The sequence below is a fragment of the Bombina bombina genome, chromosome 11 (genome assembly GCF_027579735.1).
Source record: "Bombina bombina isolate aBomBom1 chromosome 11, aBomBom1.pri, whole genome shotgun sequence".
Taxonomy (NCBI): domain Eukaryota; kingdom Metazoa; phylum Chordata; class Amphibia; order Anura; family Bombinatoridae; genus Bombina; species Bombina bombina.
The window spans coordinates 123,659,349-123,685,694 of record NC_069509.1 but is presented as its reverse complement, the minus strand read 5'-3'; the positions used below and the strand labels follow the sequence as shown (position 1 = coordinate 123,685,694).

General features: G+C 37.3%; 1 protein-coding gene across 1 annotated transcript in view; it reads right to left on the bottom strand.

Annotated features, from left to right (window-relative positions):
* Positions 1-26,346, bottom strand: part of LOC128641800 (cytochrome P450 2W1) — a 200,988-nt gene that overhangs the window by 164,215 nt on the left and 10,427 nt on the right. Inside the window, exons 2-3 of the mRNA XM_053694337.1 lie at positions 9,266-9,428; positions 600-749 (exon numbers count right to left, since the gene is read on the bottom strand). Of these exons, the coding sequence (XP_053550312.1) occupies positions 600-749; positions 9,266-9,428 (313 nt within the window). The remainder of the gene's footprint in view (positions 1-599; positions 750-9,265; positions 9,429-26,346) is intronic.

Sequence of the window (26,346 nt, the reverse complement as noted above, 5' to 3'; positions counted from 1 at the left end):
ATATAGGGGTCTAATATCGGGGTCTAAGGCACAGTGGCAAGGGGTCCAAGTATGATTGCTTCCATCACCCTTATAAAACACATCCCTAAATGCACTTGCTTATAAACAGGGAACAAGTTCAGCTGGGAACTGGCAGAGAAATAGTAACTTGCTCTTTTGGATAGTATAGAGTAACCTGGGCTGGCAGTTGACACAGGCACTAGATCCCCTCTTTTAAGTAGATGAGCAAGGTAACGTGAATAGGGATAAAAGCAAAGGAGTATTACTCAAAATAATACTTCTAATCTGTATAGAAAACCATTTGGACAGTTTGGTGATAAGCCTACTTGTGAATAAGTGGATGCTGGTTACTTCAGAGGTATATAAAATGTTTATAGAGTAAAACATTTCATATACCTGTAACCTGGGAAACCTTCAGGTATAATGTTCTCACTGGTCTAGTAGAGGCGATTGGTTGTCCTATATAAAGAAGGCAAGCACAAAGAGTGATGTTCATAGCTTCATATGTGATTAACAGAAGTTCAGTCTATATTGTTCCATGTAGAAAAAGCCTTATCATGATTGAACGTACATAATGAGGTTAACATACTATGGCTCACCATTGTACGACCTAATTAATTCATTTAGGTAATGCAACTCCTCAATAATCTTGCCTTCAATTGGACTCTTCCCCATGCCAAGGTCTCTCAGGATGGAAAGAGCAAATCTTCTAGTTGTTTTCCAGATTTCTCCATTAGAAAAGAACACTCCTATTGAAATAAATAATGAAAGCACAATATAAATTACACGTCAAATTTTGATTATTGAAGGAAAACTGACTCATGAAAAGCTCCTAAACTTGTTATTGAATGTGAAAGGGACAGTCTACTCCAGAATTTTTATTGTTTAAAAAGATAGATAATTCCTTTATTACTTTTATTAATTCCCCAGTTTTGCATAACCAACACGGTTATATTAATACACTTTTTACCTCTGTGATTACCTTGTATATAAGCCTCTGTAGACTGCCCCCTTATTTTAGTTCTTTTGACAGACATGCATTTTAGGCAATCATTGCTAACTCCTAGGTAACTCCACATGCGTGAGCACAATGTTACTATATGGCACACATGAACTAACGCCCTCTAGCTGTGAAAACTAAATAAGAGGCAGACTTTAAGGACTTAGAAATTAGCAAAATTTGATGATAAAAGTAAATTTGAATGTTGTTTAAAATTGTATGCCCTATCTGAATCAAAAAAGTTTAATTTTGACTGGACTGTTCCTTTAAAGGAACATTGTAGTCAACATTTTTCCTTTTTTACATCAAAAAGTGGTCACTTTTGCAGGGGGGGGGGGGTTACATTTTAGTTTAAACAGCTTTTACTTAACATTTTTTTCTGGCAAAATATATTTTTGACATGTGTACATGTTTCTTTTTTGTATGGAAGATAGAAAATGCTTGAATACACTATTCATTTTAAATTTTCATTTTATTTCCGGAGCATCTGAATTTGTGCAAAACCAGGAAAAAATACCCTTGGCCTATTAAAAGTAGACAGGTGCACAGGCAAAAAAAACATAATTTATGTAAGAACTTACCTGATAAATTCATTTATTTCATGGTGGCGAGAGTCCACAAGTTTTTATGTATGGGATATACAGTCCTACCAGGAGGAGGCATAGTCTCCCAAAGCCTATTGATACCCCTCCCAACTTAAGAATAACCAAGTAGTTAGGTGTTTAAGGAGCAAAAGTCAATAAAGAGGATCAGGTAAAAATATCTGCTTAAAACAAACATAACAACCCCAGATGGGCAGGGCCTTGTGGACTCTCGCCAACATGAAAGAAATTAATTTATCAGATAAGTTCTTACATAATTTATGTTTTCTTTCATATAGGTGGCAAGAGTCAAGCTGTTACGTATGGGATATAATACCCAAGAGGGTCAATTTATTATTGTGCAGGCAGATACAATGTAGCGTATCATGTCCTCCGCACATCGATAAATGCCGACAGCATACGCTCTCTGCATTTATCATTGCAGATTCACAGCCAATTGGCCACTAGCAGGGGATGTCAATCAACCCGATCATATTTGATTGGGCTGATTGCTGTCTGCCACCTCAGAGGTGGAGGACGAGTTAAGGAGCAGCGGTTATAGGACCGCTGCTTCTTAACTTTCGCTTCAGGCAGAACTGAAGCAGAGTGGGTCAGAAGCAGCATCGGTGCTTCATAAATCGACCCCTAGATGTGGAAGTCTATAAGTAACAAGAAAGGTAGGGATAAAACAAAAAACAGATTATTTCGCTGAGAAAAATAATCCAAACCCAAAATAATGTCTTTTATGACCAAAAAATACAAATATAGGCACAATTCTCAAACTAAGACAACTACATGAATTACTTTTCTACCAAAAGCTGCTTATGACGCAAAAACATCAAAATGGTAAAATTTAGTAAAGGTATGCAGAGAAGACTAAGTGTCCGCTTTGCAAATTTGATCAACTGAAGTCTCATTCTTGAAAGCTCATGTGGCAACTGATCTAGTAGAATGAGCTGTAATTCTCTGAGGTGGAGACTAACCCGCCTTCCAATAAGCTTTGTGAATCAAAAGTTTCAACCAAGAGGCTAAAAAAATGGCTGAGGCATTTTGCCTTTCTAATGACCATATCACAGAACAAACAGACTAGGGGGTCGATCCGATAAAAATCGTCGCCCGCAAAAGCCGGCGACGCCAATATTTGCGCTGGTTTGGTATCCTATGTACGGCGTAACCTAGAAGTTACGCGCGTATATTTCTGCCGTCGCCCGTAGTTTTTTGGGCTATAGGCAGGTATACCAAACCAGCGCAGTTTGGTATCCAATATGCAGCGTAAGGACTTACGTGGCGAAAATGGAGAAATCTTACTCCATTTTCACCTCGCCACAAAAAGCAGCCGTAAGAAGCCTTACGCTGACTATTGGAGCCCCGTAACTCCCTAAACTAGCTAGAAAATAAACCTAACACCTAACGCATGCGCAATGTCTATCTAGCTGTCGCCCGCGATCTGCTAAATAAAACCTAACACCTAACGCATGCGCAATGTCTATCTACCTGTCAACCGCGATCCCCCGCCGCAATCCCTAATAAAGTTATTAACCCCTAAACCGCTGCTCCCGGACCCCGCCGCCATCTACATAAACTAACCCCCTACTGTGAGCCCCTAAAACCGCCGCCACCTACCTTATCTATCCCCTAATGTGAACACCTTACACCGCTGCCATCTACCTTATCTATCCACTAATCTGACCCCTTACACCGCCGCCACCTATATAAAAATTATTAACCCCTAATCTAATTCCCCTATACCGCCGCCAGCTATATTAATATTATTAACCCCTAATCTAATCCCCCTAAAGTAATAAACTCTATTACCAGCCCTTAAAAGGGCATTTTGCAGGGCTTTGCCCCAAAGTAAACAGCTCTTTTGCCCTATAACCTGCCCTCCCTACACCGCCGCCACCTATATTAATAGTATTAACCCCTAATGTAAGCCCCTTACACCGCCATCTATATTAAAATTATTAACCCCTAATTTAATCTACCTACCCCGCCGCCAGCTATGTTATCTATATTAACCCTAAGTATATTATAGTTAATATAGTTATTACATTATATATATTAACTATATTAACGCTAATTATATTAGGGTTAATATAGTTACTATAGTATTTATATTAACTATATTAACTCTATCTAACCCTAACAACCCTAACTAAATTCTTATTAAATTAATCTAATTCATATTATAAACTAAAATATACCTATTTAAATCTAAATACTTACCTATAAAATAAACCCTAAGATAGCTACAATATAATTAATAATTACATTGTAGCTATGTTAGGGTTTATATTTATTTTACAGGTAAATTGTTAATTATTTTAACTAGGTATAATAGCTATTAAATAGTTATTAACTATTTAATATCTACCTAGTTAAAATAATTACCCAATTACCTGTAAAATAAATCCTAACCTAAGTTACAAATACACCTACACTATCAATAAATTTAATAAACTACAAACATCTATCTAAAAATACAATTAAATAAACTAAACTAAATTACAAAAAAAAACAAACACTAAATTACAAAAAATAAAAAAAAATTACAAGATTTTTAAGCTAATTACACCTATTCTAAGCCCCCTAATAAAATAATAAAGCCCCCCCAAAAAAACAAAAAAAACCCTGCCCTATTCTAAATTAAAAAAAGTTCAAAGCTCTTTACCTTACCAGCCCTTAAAATGGCCTTTTGTGGGGCATGCCCCAAAGAATTCAGCTCTTTTGCATTTCAATAAATATACAATACCCCCCCCCCAACATTACAACCCACCACCCACATACCCCTATTCTAAACCCACCCAAACCCCCCTTAAAAAAGCCTAACACTACCCCCCTGAAGATCTCCCTACCTTGTCTTCACCACACCGGGCCGAACTCCTCATCCGATCCGGGCGATGTCTTCCTCCAAGCGGCAAAGAAGAATTCTTCATCCCTTCATCCTCATATATCCTTTTTCCCCCACATCCAATCGTTTTCTACATCCTGCCGCAACCACCTACGCAATATTTCCAAGATTCGCCCTTTTCTGAGCGCTAGCACCACAAAGCAAATAATCCACTCCCTTGTTATTTCCTGACTTGACAACTGCAATAACCTACTTACTGGCCTTTCTCTTTCCCACCTCTCCCCCCTTCAATTCATCCTAAATGCCTCTGCCAGGCTGATTCACCTTTTCGGTCGCTCTGTATCTGCTGCACCTCTCTGCAAGTCCCTTCATTGGTTCCCCATTCACAGTAGAATTAAATTTAAAATTCTCACCCTTACATACAAAGCTCTCACTAACGCCGCTCCCCACTACCTATCCTCTATAATACACAAGTATACTCCAGCCCGCCCAGTAAGATCAAACAATGACCTGCTCCTTGCATCCGCGACTATCACCTCTTCTCATGCTAGACTGCAGGAATTCTGTCGTGCAGCACCTACCCTCTGGAACATTCTTCCTCGTGCTGTCAGGCTTTGCCTTAGACTGTCTTCCTTTAAATGCTCTCTGAAGACTTTTTTGTTCAGAGAAACCTACCAACCAACTCAATATTTCTCTTACCTAACAACATTTCCCTCATCTAACTCTGCATTAACATCTTTCTCAATCGTGCAGTCCTTACCTCCTGTTTCTCATTCTCCTACCCCTCTAGATTTTAAGTACACATGGGAATAGGGCCCTCAATTTCTTCTGTATGTGTTTTTAAACTTTGTCTTGTTATATCATTGTTTTATTTAAATGAATTGTACCCATGGACAGCGCTGCGGAACATGTTGGCACTTCATAAATAAAGTATAATAATAACTTTAGGCTTTAGCACTGTAGGTCTAATGTGTTGTTGTGTTATAGTGCGAGCGATAAGTGTTTTTTTTTTTTAAAGCACGTTCCATTGAAGTCAATGAGGAGGAGAAGAAGTTAAAGGGACAGTACACACCAATTTTCATATAACTGCATGTAATGGACACTACTATAAATAATAAAATGCACAAATGCTGATCTAAAAATCCAGTATAAAACCTTATTAGAAGCTCTACATTTATCTCTGTTAAAAAGGTTTGCTGGAAAACCTACTTAAAGTTGATGTATAGCAAATAAAACAGGCACTCCCCCTTCCTCTGCATATGAAAAGACTCTTTAGACGAACAGGAGAAAGCTGGAGTAAGTATTCGTCGGTATACTTTAAAACTTTGGGGCTTGGTTAGGAGTCTGAAAATCAGGTCAATGTTATTTAAAAATAAGCAAAACCATACATTTATTTTAAAAAAAAACCTTTATAGGCTATATATAAATGGATCATCTGCAAAACATTTATGTAAAGAAAAATCTAGTGTATAATGTCCCTTTAATGTGGTCGCGATATGGGAAGTCCTGAAGTTAGCACTCATTAGATTTCACTTGTGGAAACAATTTACTTCCAGTGGAGTTGAAGAGTGCTTCACTTTCAATCTAGCACTTATTTGTTAAAGGGGCCTGTCATTTTGTGTTTTTAAATAAATTACAAAATTGGTGTTTTTTTGCATTTGTCCAAGTCCAAATGCACATATAATAAATAGTATAAAACATTTATTTCTGCATTTTTTCATCGGCACACAACTATTTTATTTTTTACAGCTGAATGCGGTCTTTGGGGCCGAATTATCAAGGGCCGAACGGCCCCTGATGCCCCTGTTTCCCCTGTTTCCGTGAGAGCCTTCAGGCTCGCCGGAAACAGCAGTTATGAAGTAACAGTCTTAAGACCGCTGCTCCATAACTGGCTTGCTGCCTATGAGGCTGCGGTCTTCAAACCACCCGATCCTATACGATCGGGCTGATTGACACCCCCTGCTAGCAGCTGATTGGCTGCGAATCTGCAGGGGTGGCATTGCACAAGCAGTTCACAAGAACTGCTTGTGCAATGATAAATGCAGACAGCGTATACTGTCGGCATTCATCGATGTCTGTCGCAGATGATCAGCTGAGCGGTTCATGTCGGACAGACCGATGATAAATCGGCCCTTTTGTGTTGTTATATAAAGGAACAGTGTGTTAGCAATGGTCAATTTTACATGCTGGGGTGTACTTTATTGTTTGCATACATCTTATTTACCTTTATTTTGCTATTTGAAATAGCCTATTTTACCTGTAGAAACCTATGCTGAAAATATGAATAAAAAATGAATTATTTATAGAAAAACTATGTAAACAGTAGACAATAGCACTGATTAGTTCTTTAGTGGGGGGTAGGGGGCTGAGAGGTTTTTGCTGCAACTGTAGACTCACAAGTAGATTACGAGTGGTGTGCTAAAAAAAATTTGGATTTTTTTACTTTTTATTACGAGTTGAAAGTAAACGTGTTCGCTTGAGCGCAATAACATTTATTACACATTGGGTTAGCGCGACTTCAGAGCTCTGGCTAACTGTTATGCAAGACTAAAAAGTTGCACAAAACACTTAAAAATACATTTAAAAGTACAGTTACACTCATAATAACACTGCCTGATAATGATTATTTTTAAAAAAATGCATTAAAAGGTTATAAGGCATCAAAGATATGAGGTCAGGTTAGAAAAAAAGGGCTGCAAAGGGCTTTAAGGTAGAAATACATACATACATACATACACATGTCTAAATACGTACAGGGAGTGCAGAATTATTAGGCAAGTTGTATTTTTGAGGATTAATTTTATTATTGAACAACAACCATGTTCTCAATGAACCCAAAAAACTCATTAATATCAAAGCTGAATAGTTTTGGAAGTAGTTTTTAGTTTGTTTTTAGTTATAGCTATTTTAGGGGGATATCTGTGTGTGCAGGTGACTATTACTGTGCATAATTATTAGGCAACTTAACAAAAAACAAATATATACCCATTTCAATTATTTATTTTTACCAGTGAAACCAATATAACATCTCAACATTCACAAATATACATTTCTGACATTCAAAAACAAAACAAAAACAAATCAGTTACCAATATAGCCACCTTTCTTTGCAAGGACACTCAAAAGCCTGCCATCCATGGATTCTGTCAGTGTTTTGATCTGTTCACCATCAACATTGCGTGCAGCAGCAACCACAGCCTCCCAGACACTGTTCAGAGAGGTGTACTGTTTTCCCTCCTTGTAAATCTCACATTTGATGATGGACCACAGGTTCTCAATGGGGTTCAGATCAGGTGAACAAGGAGGCCATGTCATTAGATTTTCTTCTTTTATACCCTTTCTTGCCAGCCACGCTGTGGAGTACTTGGACGCGTGTGATGGAGCATTGTCCTGCATGAAAATCATGTTTTTCTTGAAGGATGCAGACTTCTTCCTGTACCACTGCTTGAAGAAGGTGTCTTCCAGAAACTGGCAGTAGGACTGGGAGTTGAGCTTGACTCCATCCTCAACCCGAAAAGGCCCCACAAGCTCATCTTTGATGATACCAGCCCAAACCAGTACTCCACCTCCACCTTGCTGGCGTCTGAGTCGGACTGGAGCTCTCTGCCCTTTACCAATCCAGCCACAGGCCCATCCATCTGGCCCATCAAGACTCACTCTCATTTCATCAGTCCATAAAACCTTAGAAAAATCAGTCTTGAGATATTTCTTGGCCTAGTCTTGACGTTTCAGCTTGTGTGTCTTGTTCAGTGGTGGTCTTCTTTCAGCCTTTCTTACCTTGGCCATGTCTCTGAGTATTTCACACCTTGTGCTTTTGGGCCCTCCAGTGATGTTGCAGCTCTGAAATATGGCCAAACTGGTGGCAAGTGGCATCTTGGCAGCTGCACGCTTGACTTTTCTCAGTTCATGGGCAGTTATTTTGCGCCTTGGTTTTTCCACACGCTTCTTGCGACCCTGTTGACTATTTTGAATGAAACGCTTGATTGTTCGATGATCACGCTTCAGAAGCTTTGCAATTTTAAGAGTGCTGCATCCCTCTGCAAGATATCTCACTATTTTTGACTTTTCTGAGCCTGTCAAGTCCTTCTTTTGACCCATTTTGCCAAAGGAAAGGAAGTTGCCTAATAATTATGCACACCTGATATAGGGTGTTGATGTCATTAGACCACACCCCTTCTCATTACAGAGATGCACATCACCTAATATGCTTAATTGGTAGTAGGCTTTCGAGCCTATACAGCTTGGAGTAAGACAACATGCATAAAGAGGATGATGTGGTCAAAATACTCATTTGCCTAATAATTCTGCACTCCCTGTATATGTATATATGTACACAGTTAAACACATTATAGTAGGAATAGATATTCTAAATGGCCTTCCAAAACACAGCCTCTCCTCCCTCCAATCTATTATGAATGCTTCAGCTAGACTCATCCACCTAAGTCACCGATCTACATCAGCTGCTCCGCTCTGCCAGTCTCTACACTGGCTCCCCATACACTCCAAAATACAATTTCAAGTATTAACCCTAACTTACAAAATTTTATCACAAACCCTTGTCGTATACCCCTATCTTTGTACCCATGGAATTTTGTGGCGCTATACAAATAAATAATAATATTTTGCTCATACCCGTGGAATTACTTATGAGAGGTTACTAATTGGCTAAAATGCAAGTCTGTCAAAAGAACTGAAATAAGGGGGGGTAGTCTGCAGAGGCTTAAATACAACAGTAAAAATTCTAGAGTAGACTGTCCCTTTAATAAATAAGAATAAATAGCAACCCAACAAGTGCAAAAAACCTCTGTCTAGCAAAGTTTATGCACAATTTACCTTGACCATGCTGGAAATTATCAATTAGAGGGACAGGAGCTCGATTTCCAAAATCATAAGAGGAATTCAGCAGGGCCTCTTTCATGACATCATATCCAACCAGAACCACAGCTGGGCTAGACCCCAAGTAGAAAGTGAAAATCGGACCATATTTTTCAGCAAGCTAGAAAATTAAAATAAATGAGTACAAAGTCAATTGGTTATGATGATCAGTATTTCTGTAATATTAAATAATTTACTGCATCAATCACTCTGAAATCAGCTTATTAAACAATGTTTACATATTGTACAGACTATATAGACATTTTATGAATCTCAGCTTATCTTTATAACAAGCATGCCTCTCAACAGTTGTTTTCCAGGACTGGAAAGTCCACGAAGTGTGAGGGAAACAAGTCCAAGGGGCTGTGACTGGGGAGTTAGAATCACATGTTTACAGTGAATGGGGTTGGAGTTGAACATTGGCAAAATCTGGGTAGTTCCGGTTTATGCTTACAAAAATGGAACATTTGCACTAAAGGGAAGGCTGTAAGATTTACAGAGGGGAAGAGCTTTCAAACTTTAATAATCCAGCAATATATGGACAGTTGGAAACTCTCAGGAGGTTGATTGTGTGAGCTGCCATTTTGTGTGAGGAGCCATGTTGGGGGGGATAGTGAGTGGTTAGTGATGGGATTGTGGGTGTGTCTGGGCAGTCCATGGGTGTGACTTGGTAGTTCTGTGGGTGTGCCTGGGTGGTTTGTGGGCATGAATGAAGGGTCTGTGCGTGGGGCTCAGGGAAATTCTGCAAAGAGGGACATTTGGCTGTTTCAGACAGTGGGACTAAGCTCAGAATCAGGGACTGTCCCTCTCAAATAGGGACAGTTGTGTGGTCTGCTATAGTCCTAAGACTTGGCCAGTAAAACTGCAAATGTCAATTATAAAATGTGTAACCATTAGCACCTGGAGCTATTACTTTCTAAATATAATGGAGATCATGCCCAGCTAGCTAATGCCATAAAGAATTTATATTGTGCATGTGCTATAGTACCATGCATGCAGTGCTACATATAAATGAGGTATAGATTGCCACTGCCATGAAAATGTAATTACTGACGTGTGAGATTAGACATGTACAGTCAAAAACTTCTTACTGTACAAATAAAGTGTTGGACTTTCTAAGATGGCTGCCACCAAGAAGTAGTCATTAACACATGTTGCTTGCTTATGCCTTGACTGGACTTCAGAGTGCCTAAGCATCATGGGAAATGTAGTTATGAAACGTCTGGAGGGCCGAAAAATCTGGAGTGCCAAGGTTTGCCATCACCACACTAGGTGCACCAGTTGATATCTGAGGGGTAAATTACTGTTCTGTATTACATATTTGAGAGAAGGAAGAGACTTTCTCTAAAAAAGAATACACATTTAGCACTCTGGGTTTAGAGAGTAGATTTCAGCTAGAGTAGCTGATACTGATTAAAAAGCCTACATTTTTCAAATTGGACTTGTGGAAAAATAATAAAACTTAACTTTTATTTAGTTATCACATAAAATAGGAAATGTATATTTAAAATAGAATCTTATTTCTAGTATATTATTGCATCACATTAATTTTTGACAAGTTCACACATCACCAGTAGTAGAAGTTAGCTTCTAAAATGAAATACTCTTCTACTTTACACAGTCCTATCTGTATTACACTTTTATATTTTCAGATTGAATTTATCTGTTATTTAACCTTATCAGTTTCGCATCCAATAGGTAATCAGGGCTGAAGAGATTTACAACAGTGTCAATGTGTGGCGATACGATATCAACAATCATCAATTAAATTACACAAGATATCCAATGGTTGCCCTGCAAGAGAATGACATCGTACTTGTGGGCGTGTCTGTACACGCTATAAAATGCTGACAACCCGGCGGTGCGACTATCCTTTGAGAAAGCCGGTTCCCGGCGAAACATGTCAGGAAGGCTAGAGTATTGGTGAGGAGTCCTAGGAGCTCCTGTGTTTTTAGTTAGGCTTAGGCTATTTTTTTCTTACTGTAGTATATCGATCTGCTCCCATGCTCAAGTAACCTCCGCTCTATATTTTGGTTGATGTAGCAACTTAGTTTAAATGTAACCAGCTGGGCTAATGAATTGTTGTTACTAGATAATCAAGCGTATACATTTGTGCAGTTTCACTTCGTGAGCATGTACCATATTAGAACTTTTAACTAAGTTGCACCGCAAAGCTGATCCTTTGTACTATTTCTCTTTCCTGTTATATTTAATATTAACAGTCGCTAGTCTCTGTTGTATAAATTTACTTCATAATCATTAAGGGATATCACTATACAAATTGGGGAGATATATGTCTACTGTATCATACTTAATATGCTGGGATCTGGGATTTAAATGCTCAATGACATGCTCTCTAGTGATTGCCTACACACATATATATATATACATACATGTTGTTACGCTTATAGACCTGTATAACTCCGGTTAGCTAACACCAGGGTATTATTGGGTCAAGTGAATTGTTAAAATAGTACTATATGTACATTGACATCCCGCCTAAGTGCATACTTATATATATATATATATATATATATATACACACACATGTACAAACGCTGCCACGTTTGTAAACCTGTATAACGCCGTCTAGGTAGGAACTCTGAAGATTGACACCCACTAGGTGCCAATGACTTGAGTAATATCTGTGATAACTTTAGATTATACAGTGAGATCTGTAAGGAGGTACATGTTCACAAAACTCAGTTACCATTAATAACGCTACAATATATTATCAGATCTCATTTAACTGATTATTCTGGGATACCCAGTTATCACATAAAGAGTCATAGCATTCAGGGTACACCATTTTTCTGTTCGCTCTCAACCTATTTATCAATTGCAATATACAAGTTACTTTATATGAATTATACTACTAGAGGATCCTAAGCGTGGTTTTAAATATACATTTCCTATTTTATGTGATAACTAAATAAAAGTTAAGTTTTATTATTTTTCCACAAGTCCAATTTGAAAAATGTAGGCTTTTTAATCAGTATCAGCTACTCTAGCTGAAATCTACTCTCTAAACCCAGAGTGCTAAATGTGTAGAGTAAGTGTCTTCCTACTCTCAAATTTGTACAGTCGTTGTCAATACACCAAGCACCTATACCCCATATACTTAGGTTACTTAATCTTCTACAATACAGGGGTTTTATTAAGGGTTATAACCAATATTAGTAGTGCCATTGGCCCTCTTTGTGTAACTATACTGTTCTGTGTTACTAGCAGCCATATGGGTGTAATAAGTTCTCAGCGTTATTAGCCTTTACAGGAATTTAAATCAATGGGCTGGCAGTGTGGAGGTAAATAAACTATGGTTTAAACTTCCCCATTACAGGCAATAACAACTTAACAATACTAACCTATATAGGGACAGATTACAAGTGGAGCAGTATTTAACCCTCCCACTTGTACCCTAACTCCGCTAGAAGTAAGCTTTTTGTGCGTGTCGGGTAGCACTTGTATTAGAAGTAAAAAATAAAAAGTTTTTACTTGTGCTAATCAGTTGAGTGCAAAAAGGGGTTTAGAATATTTTGAGCGCGTTAATGTATTCTTCCATAATAGCAAAAAAGTGGAGAAAAAAACCTCACACCCATATTTGCATGCAAACCTGATCACATATTCTCAAGTGCGCTAACCCAACATGAAAATATGAATATTTCACATTCCAAAGTTCTTCACATAGCAGAATACGTTCTATTTATTCATAAATACGTATTTCTACATATATATGATGGTATTTTGCACAAATATATATGTATACCTATAAGGGTAATTATATCCCACTAACCAGGAACCCCACTTGGGAATATAAAACGGAATTAGAGGATATCCTAGCAATGGGGGTCACCAATGGATGGATAAGTGAAAATGAGAGACTATATGATGGCTGAATACCCAAAGACACCAGTCTTTTATGTGCTCCCAAAGATTCACAAGTCCTTAGTGGCGCCACCAGGGAGAACTATCATCTCTGCATTTGATTCACTGAACCAACCCATAGCCAAGTTCCTGGATGACCACCTACGTGACTGTGTAAAAATGCTATCATCCTACATAAAGGACTCAGCAGAGTTTATTAAGTCACTGGGAAAGATAGAGAATACTGAAGGGATATGCTATTTGTTACCATGGATATGTCTAATTTATATACATGCATACCTCATAAAGAGGGAATGACAGCTGTTAGGGACTTGCTCAAAAACAACACTGAGTAAAGAGGCCCACCAATAGAATACTTTGCCCGATTATTGCACTTTGTGTTGCATAAAAATTACTTCAAATTTGGAAATGAGATATTTTTGCAAAGAATGGGAACTGCAATGGGCTCACGTGTAGCCCCAAGTTATGTCAACACATTTATGCATTTCTATGAGCAAAAATATATCTTTGACAACCCTACTTTTAAGGAACATGGCAGGGGATACAGGCGCTTCATAGATTATGTGTTTTTTGTATGGTATGGCAGAGAGGAGACACTGATAAAGGTCTCAGATGAATTAAACACACTGCCTAGCCCTATTAAATTTGTGCCAAAATGGGACCCCAATAGAATAGAGTTCCTAGATATAGAGATCTATAAGGAGAAGGACAGATAGACACAAGGATCTATAGGGAACCCACAGATAGGAACACCCTGGTTAAGTTTGAAAGCTTTCACCCAAAGCACCTACTGCAATCAATGCCCAACGCTCAAATGCTCAGAGCTGTTAGACTCACTTCCAAGGTGGAAGAAAGGGAGGCTGCAGTGGATGATATGGGAATGAGATATTCAAAACGTGGGTACCCAAACAAAATACTACAGGAAAGTAAAGAGAAAGCCATGTCTGAACACCAACCAGAAAGGAAGGAGACAGACAGTAATATACTATACTTTGTAACAGACTACCCCACTGATACATGGAAATTAAGGAAGGCCATAAATGAGAACTGGAGGGTCTTGCAAATATATAAAAGATTGACCCCATATGTAAAAGAAGAGCCAATATAGAAAGGGAAGAAGTTTGAGAGACATGTTAGTCCAATCAGACACAGTGGAAAAATATGAAAAACCAATCACTCACTTTCTGCAGAGGAAACCAGGGGTTATAAATGTCATGGCTATGTGACGTGATAACCAAATTTTAGGGGACACATTCACACACAGCCATACAGGCAAAATGTATAAAATTAAATTCCCTTTAAACTGTGAATCAAAATACATGGTGTATATGATTAAATGCCAATGTGGTGATGTCTACATTGGCAAACTGGAATGTACCCTGAAAGAGAGAATGGCCACACACAGGTCTAGTATCAGATTAGCCATTGAAAAGGGTAAAACAGATTAGCCAGTGGCCAAACACTTCCTGGAGAAAGGACATTCAGTGTCCAGTCTATGATGCTGTGCCATAGATCACATACCAATACCCAAAAGAGGTGGAAACAGGAAAAAGGCACTAATACAAAGAGAGAGCAAATGGATCGACGAGCTAGACACTGTACACCCCAGAGGCCTAAACACCTATTTATCTTTATCATGTTTTCTGTAAAGCATAGACAGGCATAGATGAGTGTGGATAGAGTTAGATTAAAACCCTAATATCTATGCTACATGTTATGCATTATTTGTTATACATTATGTATTGTTTTTAATCACTGTACAGCACTAAAACCCCTCCTAATAATGGGATGCCTTATATATTCTAGCCAGAAATAGTGACCATATGGAACAAGAAGCAAAGTCTGCAAATAGTTCATGCTAACACTAAATTGCAGAGAAGCTGTGCACCCTGGGAGTTGGGAGTGGCTTGTGAGTACTGGGGAGTATATAACTGTGGTGATTTTCACTGTATTGTTACCTTGCCAAAGAAACAAATGTACATGGATATATACTCCCCTTCAAAAATAGAACCGCAGCCTTTCCACAGTCTTTCCTGAAACCTGTTTGGAAGATATAGTGTGCAAAAAAGGAGGCACCGGTTCACTTTGGATCCTCGTCTGTTTATTCGCTTGTACTCCCCTGTCTTTAGGTTGTTCGTCAGGAGTACTCCTAGTTAGATTAGAAGGTTGTGATGGGATATCATGTCAAGACACTGTATAATGGTGTGTATATACTCGCAGCTTAAAATCAGCATAAACGGCTCCTAAGTCTGCAAAGAAGAACTTCACCAGCTTTTCTCATCTAAAAGCAATTTTATTGTGTCCAACGCGTTTCAACTGACCCAGCTGTCTTTCTCAAGAGCATTCACAGTTTTAAAGTGCTTTACAAACAAAGCATACCTTTCTGAAACACAGGCGGTTTTAAATACACAATCAAAAGCTCTACCCGTTACCCCATTGGTGGAGGCCGGGTTTACACTCGTTAAAATAAAATTTTAAATTAAACCTTAAAAATAAAACCTAGAGCAAAATATCAGTTAACATTTTTATAAAAGCATTCATTAATCGATATATTTGATAAAAATATTTGCTTGTGGGAGTTAAACTTCTTTGCATCAAGATGTGTAGTTCCCTTTCGAGCCGTTTCCTTTCTGACAGTCTCCTCTCAGGTCCGTTCAAGGATAGCGTGATCACATGATCTTTAATGTCCAATCGGGAAATGTCCCAGTTTAAACAATATTGTTTCACTAACATCGGCTGTAAATGCCGTTATAAACTAGACGACAGAATAAAGAAAGATTTGCATTAGATTCCAATAAATACAGTTCCTCATTATAGAAGGTAGCTATGCATTATCAAAATAGTTGAAGATTATTCTATATGTCATTTGTTATTTGAGAAATATGAATATAAATTTAGAGAACAATTATGTCATGACCATTAATGGAGTTCCTCATTATAAAAGGTAACTCAACATTATCAAAGTAGTTGAAGATATGGATATAGCTTTAACAAAATAAGAGAACACTTGTATCATAACCATTAAAGGGACATTACCTAAATAATACTATTAAATAAATCAATTATTTTTAAAAGGATGACATATATGGTTTAAATATGGTATTACCATCAATAACGTAAATAAATCGCCTTTTTTAAAAGGATTACATATATGGTTTAAATGTGGTATTACCATCATTAACGTAAATAAATTGCTAGTTTTTAAAAGGATGACATATATGGTTCAAATGTGGCATTACCATCATTAACGTATGAATATAGATTTAACGGAATAAGAGAACACTTATATCATAACCATTAAAGGGGCTTTACCTGAATAATGCTGTTAAATAGATTGCTTGTTTTTAAAAAGGATGACATATGATTCAAATGTGGCATTACCATCAGTAACATAAGGAAATTAAAAATCACTGTAATTCACTAAAAATGTTAACTGATATTTTGCTCTAGGTTTTATTTTTTAGGTGTAATTTTTAAATTTTATTTTAATGAGTGTAAACCTGGCCTCCACCAATGGGGTAACGGGTAGCGCTTTTGTTGATGTATTTAAAGACCTTGTGTGTTGTGGAAAGGTATGCTTGGATTGTAAAGCACTTTAAAACTGTGAATGCTCTTAAAAAAAAAAGAGGTCTTGGTCCGTTGAAACGCGTTGGGAACAATACAATTGCTTTTAGATGAGAAAAGCTGGTGAAGTTCTTCTTTACACACTTAGGAGCCGTTTATGCTGATTTTAAGCTGTGAGTATATACACGCCATTAAACGGTGTCTTGACATGATATCACAGCACAACCTTCTAATCTAACTAGGAGTACCCCTCTCCTGACGAACAACCTAAAGACAGCGGAGTACAAGAGAATAAACAGACGAGAATCCAAAGTGAACCAGCGCCTCCTTTTTTGCACACTTTACCTTGACAAAGGCCCAGATGTGGCCGAAATGTTGGAATATGTTACAATAAAGAATTTAAAGTAAGAACACTGAGCTGAGTCATAAGTGAGAGTATCAATACCTGATGGAAGCTCAAAAAACTGATCTAAGAGTGCAATCTCATAATGACAAGTATATATATATATATATATATATATATATATATATATATACATACATGGTTATAGGTATAGATATATACAGATATATGTAGGAGTATCTATTTAAAAATACATAGAACATAATCTGCTATGTGCAGAACAATGGAATGTGAAATATTTACTGTAAATACACAGTATAAGACTATTAAAAATGAATATTGCATAAATATGATTTTTTATGTTTTTATCTACTTGACTGAAAAGGGATCCAATGCACTTATATATATATGTCTATATATGTATACTTATGTATTTATGTGTATATGTCTATAAATACATATACATATATATGTATAAATACAGAAATACATATGTACACATTTTTTATATATATATATGTCCCACATGAAGATGCACTCTCACTAGCTTGCAGCAACTGCCAGGGTGCTATGTCAAATTAAATAGAGCTCAGACCATCAAAGGTCTGAGCAAGGGATACGGTCCCGAAACATCACCAATAAAATTAACTGATTAAAGTTATAGATGTCCAAAGTCCAGAGAGTGCTTATTTTTTATATATATATAGTCTCAGACTCAGTCAGTATATATATATATATATATATATATATATATATATATATATATATATATATATATATATTAAAATGTATATGTATGTATCTCAATGTTAAAACCCCTTTACCTGCCTTTATTTTCCTAACACATGAGACCTCATATCTTTTTTGCGCATTATATTTGAAAATAAAAATAGACAACAGAAAACCACTCATTCCCCTAAGGTCTCTGGCTCTAATTGAAGACCATCTCTGAATTGGAATAAATCCAAGCCCCTAAACCTACATGAGGGTGCGGCCCTCAAGCCGGTTCTTCTGGTAGGGGGCAGACTTAAGCTATGTCAAAGAGTTTGGACATACTCTGTCCAAAATCAATGGATTCAAAATATAATAATAATAAGGATTGGGTTTTTATTCAAATCTATTTATTGTACCAAAGGAAAATTCTTTCAGACCGTTTTGTAAGAGTCCCAACTTTCAAGATGGTGACTATAAGGACTATTCTGCCTTTTGTTCAGCAAGTTCACTTCATGTCCACAATAGATTTACAGGACGCTTTCATTCACATTCCGATTCATCCAGATCACTATTGATTTCTGAGATTCTCTTTTCATTTAGCAGAATCTCACACAAAACAACTTCTGCTATTTTTTTAAAGACATGGTTGGAGGATTAATTTACCAAAGAGTTTCTTGATTCCTCAGACAAAGGTCACCTTTTTAGGTTTCCAGATAGATTCAGTGTCCATGAGTCAAAAGAGACATTTGAGATTGGTTTCAGCTTGTCTAAACCGTCAGTGTCTATCATTCCCTTCAGTTGTTATGTGCATGGAAGTTTTAGGTCTCATGATTGCAGCATAGGGCACTATCCGTTTTGCTCCTTTTCATATGAGACCTCTACAGCTTTGCATGTTGCACCAGTGGTGCAGGGATTATACATAGATATCCCAACTGATATACTTAAATCCCAACACTCAACTCTCTCTGACTTGGTGGTTAAACCATCACCTTATTGTTCAAGGGGCCTCCTTTGTTTGTCCTACCTGGACTGTGATCACAACAGATGCAAATCTCAAAGGTTTGGGAACTGTTTGGGGGTTTGGAATCCTTGACAGGCGAGGTTACCAATCAATATCTTAGAACTCCATGCTATTTGCAGAGTTCTTCAGGCTCAGTCTCTATTAAGAAGAGAGAAACGTATATTCGGTTTCAAACAGACAATGTCACAACAAATCCTTTTAACAAAAAATAGCAGTATTACCCCGGATTGAGTGAATTGAATTAATCTATTAGTAATAGTTAAGCAGAACCCTTTTTGAATAATATATGGGATCGATCTCACAATACCACACTTTGAAATTCACTGAGTGGATAAACAACTTAAATATATAAAAACACATGTTAAAAATACACAAATTGCAATAGAAGTATATGCGTTATTAGCACAACACTATATGCCGATGACAGTCTTAAAAGGCTATATCAGCCTAAAACATACTCAAACTTTAGATAGTGTCAGTTCTGTGTGTGGTTATGCACTCTCCTATATGCAACGTTCTCCTTAATTCAGCGTTGGAGTCTGGTGCCTCCTTTCTCATGGACTGCAATAGCTTGTCAGTCCTCTGGAAACAGATGCTCCTTCTCCCAGAGCTTCTCCACACCATGAAAGATCTAAGACGTTTTTAACTTACAGGGAAGGTAAAGCTTCAAGGCTTAAGAGGTCCAAGTGAGAGTCGAGAACTGCAAGTGTGAGCTCAGGATACCACCAGTGAAAGGCCCCATCCGATTACTAACACGGACACTCGTAGGAACCGGCAACCTTGAAGTACATATAAAGAACTTTCCCAAAGGATTTTAAGAGGGCTCTATTTTAACTTCTAGTAAGTGCAATGATGTGTGTGTTTTATTTAAGTTGTAATAAATTGATACCGTGACTCACAGTCCCCTAGCAATGAAAGAAGTATTTCTAATACTTTCTTGGGCAGAATCCAAATCTTGTCTAATCTCTGTGGATCATATACCAGGTGTATACTATTGGAGAGAGTGGATTATTTCAGTCGTCAGACTCTACATCTGGGGAAGTGGGCTCTCCATCCAGATGTGTTCTATCAGATTGTGCAGATGTGGGGTCTTCCAGACATAGATCTGATGGCCTCTCCTCTAAAAAAAAACTTCCCAGATACCTCTCCAGGTCCAGGGATCCTCAGGCGCAATTGATGGATGCTATAGCAGTTCCATGGTTTTATCAACCTACTTACATTTTTCCACCTCTAGTTTTTCTTCCAAGAGTGATCTCAAAGATCATAATGGAACAATCTTGTGTATTTCTGATAGCCCCTACATGGCCTCACAGGTTCTGGTATGTGGACCTTGTCCTGAATTTCCAGTTGCCAACCTTGGTCACTTCCTCTAAGACCAGACCTTCTGTCTCAAGGCCTGTTATTCCATTTGGATCTCAAATCTCTAAATTTGAAGCATGGAAATTGAACGCTTAGTCCTTAGTCATAGAGGTTTCTCTGACTCTGTGATTAACACTATGATACAGGCACATAAGCCTGTTTCAAGGAAAATATATCACAAGGTTTGGAAAACCTATATTTCATGGTGTTCCACTTATGATTATTCTTGGCATTATTTTAGAATTCCTTGGATTCTACAGTTTCTTAAGGATAGTTTGGATAAATGTTTGTCTGCCAAATACTTTGAAAGGACAAATGTCTGCTCTTTCTATTTTATTTCACAGAAAGATTGCTAATCTTTCTGTTGTTCACTGTTTTGTTCAGGCTTTGACTCATATCAAACCTGTTAATAAATCCATCTCTCCTCGAAGTCTAAATTTGGTATTAAAGACTTTGCAAACTCCTCCTTTTGAGCCTATGCATTCTTTGGGCATTAAACTACTTTCATGGAAAGTGTTATTTCTCTTGGCTATCTATTTTGCTAGAAGAGATTCTGAATTGTCTGCTCTCTCTTGCGAGTCTCCTTATCTGATTTTCCATCAAGATAAAGCTGTTTTGCGGACTTTGTTTACATTTTTGCCTAAAGTTGTGAATTCTAACAAAATGAATAGGGAAATTATTGTTCCTTCCTTGTATCCTAACCCTATGAATACTCTTGAAAGGTCTTTACATTCTTTGGATTTGGTAAGAGCTTTGAAATATTATTTTGAGGCTACTAAAGATTTCAGAAAGACTTCTAGTCTATTTGTTATTTTTTCTGGTTCCAGAAAATGTCAGAAAGCCTCTGCCATTTCTTTGGCATCTTGGTTGAAACTTCTGATTCACAAAGCTTATTTGGAGGTGGGGCAGTATCTGCCTCAGAGAATAACAGCTCTTTCTACAAGATCAGTTGCCACATCTTGGGTTTTCAAGAATGAAGCTTCAGTTGATCAAATCTGCAAAGCAGCCACTTGGTCTTCTTTTCATACATTTACTACATTTTACTATTTTTATGTTTTTGCTTCTAAGGAAGCAGCTTTTGCTAGAAAGGTTCTTCAGGCAGCTGTCTCAGTTTGATTCTAGTGCCTATGATTTAAGTTTTTTGAATTTTTAAGAAAACAATAATTTTTTTTGGATTTAATTTCTTTCTTAGCTTTTTTTATTTTATCCCTCCCTCTATAGTTGCTTGTTGACTTTTACATCTTGGGTATTATATCCCATCAGTAACTAGCTCGTGGACTCTCACCACCTATATGAAAGAAAACATAATTTATGTAAGAACTTACCTAATTAATTCATTTCTTTGATGGTGGCGAGAGTCCAGGAGACCCACCCATTTTTTGTGGGTTACAATTTTTTTGTATAAAGCACATTATTTATCCTGCTCCTCTATTTTATGCTTTTATTCCTTATTCACCTCACTAACTTGGCTATATGTTAAACTGATGTATGAGTGATGTGGGAGGTATGTTTATATGCATTTGAGGTTTGGGAAACTTTGCCCCTCCTGTTAGGAATGTATATCCCATCAGTAACTAGCTTGACCATGAAAGAAATTAATTTATCAGGTAAGTTCTTACATAAATTTTGTTTTTTACATGAACATTTTCAGAAATATATATTTAATAATGAAAATTAAATTTTGTCTATAAGAAGAACATTGTAATGTAAAATATGCGCACATCAGGTTTCGCACTTTAGGTCTAACGCGGTGTCGGGTTAGTGCACCTGAAGAGTTAGTCTTAAGGCGCTTTATGCAAATATTAAATGTAAAATTTTGTTTTTTTTATGATAGTAATAGTTATAGATACTGTAAAATGTGTGTGTATATGTAAATATATATATTCTCTGGAATATTTAGAATATTTCAGAACATCTATAGTAATTATTTACATACATTATTTTTCAATATTTTAAATTTAATAAATACATAACTCACCTAAATATAACTCATGTGGGGTTAGTGCACATGAAGAATTAATGTATTCCTGTTGGCTTTATGTGCACAAACTGGTCAGGGTTACACTAATTCATACATGAGTTATATTAAGGTGCTTTATGTATTATGTAAATAATTATTATAGATGTACTAAAATATTTTAAATATTCCATAGACTATACATATATTTTTAATGTATCTATAATATTTAGTAATAATTACTATTAATGTTTTTCATATTTTACATTTAATATTTCCATAATGCACCTTAAGTTAGCTAGTTCTTCATGTGCACCAACCTGACCTAAAGCGTGAAACCTGAAGCGTGTTATGCATATTTTACATTCCAATGAAATAGATAAATAGGTATATACAGATATACATAGAAATATGTATTTAAAATAAAAATAATATTTTCCTGTATGTGAAGAACATTGCAATGTTAAATATTTACAGAAAATACACAGTAAAAAACATTATTAAATATTATTATACAATTATTATTTAGACACACACACACACACACATATATATAGAGAGAGTCCAGCAAAGAAAGGCACTCACTGTACACATAAAATTTAACTTTTAATAAATATGCAAAGATTTAAAAAGACATAACGTTTCGGTGTTTACAAAACACCTTTGTCAAATGTCAGCAATACATAAATGTCCTAATATCCCAAAACTCACCTACCATACCCAAATATACGTCTCCTTATATACCTACAAACAAACAAACAAACATATTTGCGCTCCTGTATGCGATACACCACTCACGTGGTGACGTAGTGACGTCATCACGCTACGTGCCCCTGTGTTGTGATTCTAACCAATCACGCTATGGCTGGTTGCCATAGAAACGTAGATACAATGCCGTCTTTCCCGGTATGAAAACTGACTTGCGATCCACGATCAGTGACAGCGCTGTGTAAACATACATGTCTACCCTGATCCCACATAGTATGGCACCCAGGTATTGTTATGAAAAGGCAGCAAGCTACGTTACAATCAGTTGTGACAGGGACCAACATACCGCATCCCCTTAGCAATGTAAGAGCTGGCTTCTGATCTTCAGTCAATAAAAATATTGTGCGGGCATAACTGTCAACATTAATCACACAAGTATCAAACATAGTATAAGCCTCTGGCATTATCAAATATGAACACAGAGGGGACATGTAAAAACCAGCTTGGGAACGGAACAGCTGAACTTTGTGACCACATATACCCCGACTAGCCGTATGCTTAAGAAATCGGCGCAGCAACATTGGCCAATCTTGGGAACTGATCCAACTCTCCCATTCCAGAGGATGCAGCCACCTAGGATGGTCTATCGCAGGGCGGAGAACCTGAGGGATTTACTGGTGAAGACCGATCCGGTCAAATGCTACCAGAAGGATACCTGGCTGAAGACGTCCAAACAGGGATGCTACACATGTGGAAGTTGTATCACATGCAACACCATGTTGAAGGGCCAGACGTTCCAACACCCGCATACCAACAAGCGATATACCATCCGATCAGTGACGTGCAATGAGGCCAGAGGCTGTTGAGGCACTAGATATGATATGCCGGAGAAACACATGTACAGAGGGCCGCAAGTACCCCCAACAGGGCAGGTTTAAATGATAGCTGAACCAGTGCACAGGTGACATAATCAGGTGATGGGTGAGAGCAAGTTAGTAACCACTGAGTTACTGATCAGCTGATTACTTCACCTGTGCACTGATTCAGCTATAATGAAAATCTGGCCTGTTGGTGGTACTTGAGGACCATTGTTGAGAAACACTGCACTAAAGCACCAGCTCATTGGAAATGTATTGATTACCTGGAGAATAAAGCACACATACTCTGCTCACTGACACCCACACACACTCTGCTCACATACACACTCACACAAATCTGTGGCACAGTGCCAGTTACTAAGCAATTAAAATGATCCACAATCTCTTCTCTACTCACTACTGTATTGTAAAAATAGAAATAATTTACCATACAAGTTTTACACAAAGGACAAGTTATCAATACTGCCAACACAGCTGCTGCAATATTGTGTTCAAGAAACGCACGTGCACATCCCACTTAGGTATGCTCTTCAACAAAGGACACCAAAGGATACCAAAAGAATGAATTACATAACAATAAAAGTAAAATAGAAAGTTTATTTATTTATTTTTTTGTGCAATTTCTATCTGAATGATGGAAATGTAATTATGACTTCATGTTCCTTTCAAAAACTAATTTGATTTCCTGACATGGGGCCAGTAACAGTTGATGCTAATTCTCAAAATATAAATAACTAGAAAAGTCTATTAAAATAGCATGCTCTACCTCAATCATGAAAGTTTAATTTTAAATGTCTCCCTTTGACTATGTGTTTAACCAGTTACTTTCCAGTGGAATTATTTCTAAAAACATTTAACTGCAATAATTACATATATTTTTTAAATGACTCATTATCTCCTTTTATTAATATAAACTTGTATAAAAGCAGCACATATTAAAAACACAATGCAACAGCTTTCAATTGATTTGTGAATTACAAGTTAACAGCCGTCTTTAAATAAATGGAGACACAGAGAAAAATAAAAATAGATACTGCATCCTCTGACTGAACAGACATAACATATATGAAGGTTGTACCTAATTAAATCAAATAACCATGGAAAAGGGAGGCTTAGCAATATTCAATGTCAAAAATGTTAGTTTAAATAATGTGGACACTGCACACTTAACTTCAAACTCTGGGTTTTAAATTATGGATTTAAATTTGAATTGACCCTTTGACTTCCTGTCAGTATTGGGTTATGCTCACTTACTGTCCCCCCTGTTAATGAGCTGTATCTGAACACAATTTGTGAATCACAAGAGATGTAGAATAGTACTTTACTCTTCTGCTTGGTGTCATCTGTTCTTAGGTTACCTCAGCTTCCAGTTGTGTCACATGACCCTGCTCACTGCATCCTCCTTCTGATTAATCTATATATCCTTCACTTGCTAGGAGGCATCAAGAGGGGTGCCTCCTATTGGTACCAATTTCTGCTGCTAATATATTGACAGAACACAGGTGGCGCTGCAGCACAGCTTTTCCTTTGACCCATGTACTGCAATGGAGAGAAGCGTTCCTGTACCTGCCTCTCCATAGCATTACATGGGGGGGAAATAGTTTTTTTTGGACTTTTTTTTTGTTTTAATTAAAATTTAATTAAGCTTTGGCCACATATGGCAGGGTAGGCACTGCCTCCCCTGCCTCCTATGAGTGCACGTCCCTGCATCCGATACAGAATAACATGCACAAGCACATATGTTATTTATATGTTAATCTGCCCATGCTCTTTGGTTTATATTGGCAAAACAATAATGAGTTTCAGAGACCGAATGGCGAACCATCGCTGCGCAATATGTGAAGCATTGAGACAGGGGGATTCGGAGCAACCTGTTGCCCAGCATTTTGCTGAACATAACCACAGCCTATCCAGCCTTAGGTCAATAGTGATTTACCACGTGCTGCCACTGAGGAGAGGTGGTGATAGGGACACAAGGCTGTTACAAGTGGAAACAAAATGGATTCACATGCTGGACACATTGGTTCCTAAAGGACTAAACACTGTCCTTGACTTTGGACCGTTCTATATTAAATAATACCACATTGGATTCTACCAGCAATTGTTCTATGCATTGTCACCCTAGATTATTCACATGGATCTTCATCCTAGTGGGTACCCATGGGTTTCTATGCATACTCTAAGAGATATGAAGGGGGATTTCACCTCTATATACAGGGTTAAGTTTAATCTAGTTCATCATCCAAGTGTATACTTATGATAATTATAAATTGTTGAATACATAAGTAGGTAATTTTCCATATCACTGCTGTCCATTAATGACTTACTGGTTTTAATTTTGAATTGTATTTATCACTGAGTAAAAATGTTTTTTTATTTCTATTTGCGCTGCTGTGTTTTGATCAGCACCCTGTGTTGATATTTGATAATGCCGGAGGCTTATACTATGTTTGACACTTGTATGATTAATGTTGACAGTTATGCCCGCACAATATTTTTATTGACTGTAGATCAGGAGCCAGCTCTTACATTTCTAAGGGGATGCGGTATGTTGGTCCCTGTCACAACTGATTGTAACGTAGCTTGCTGCCTTTCCATAACAATACCTGG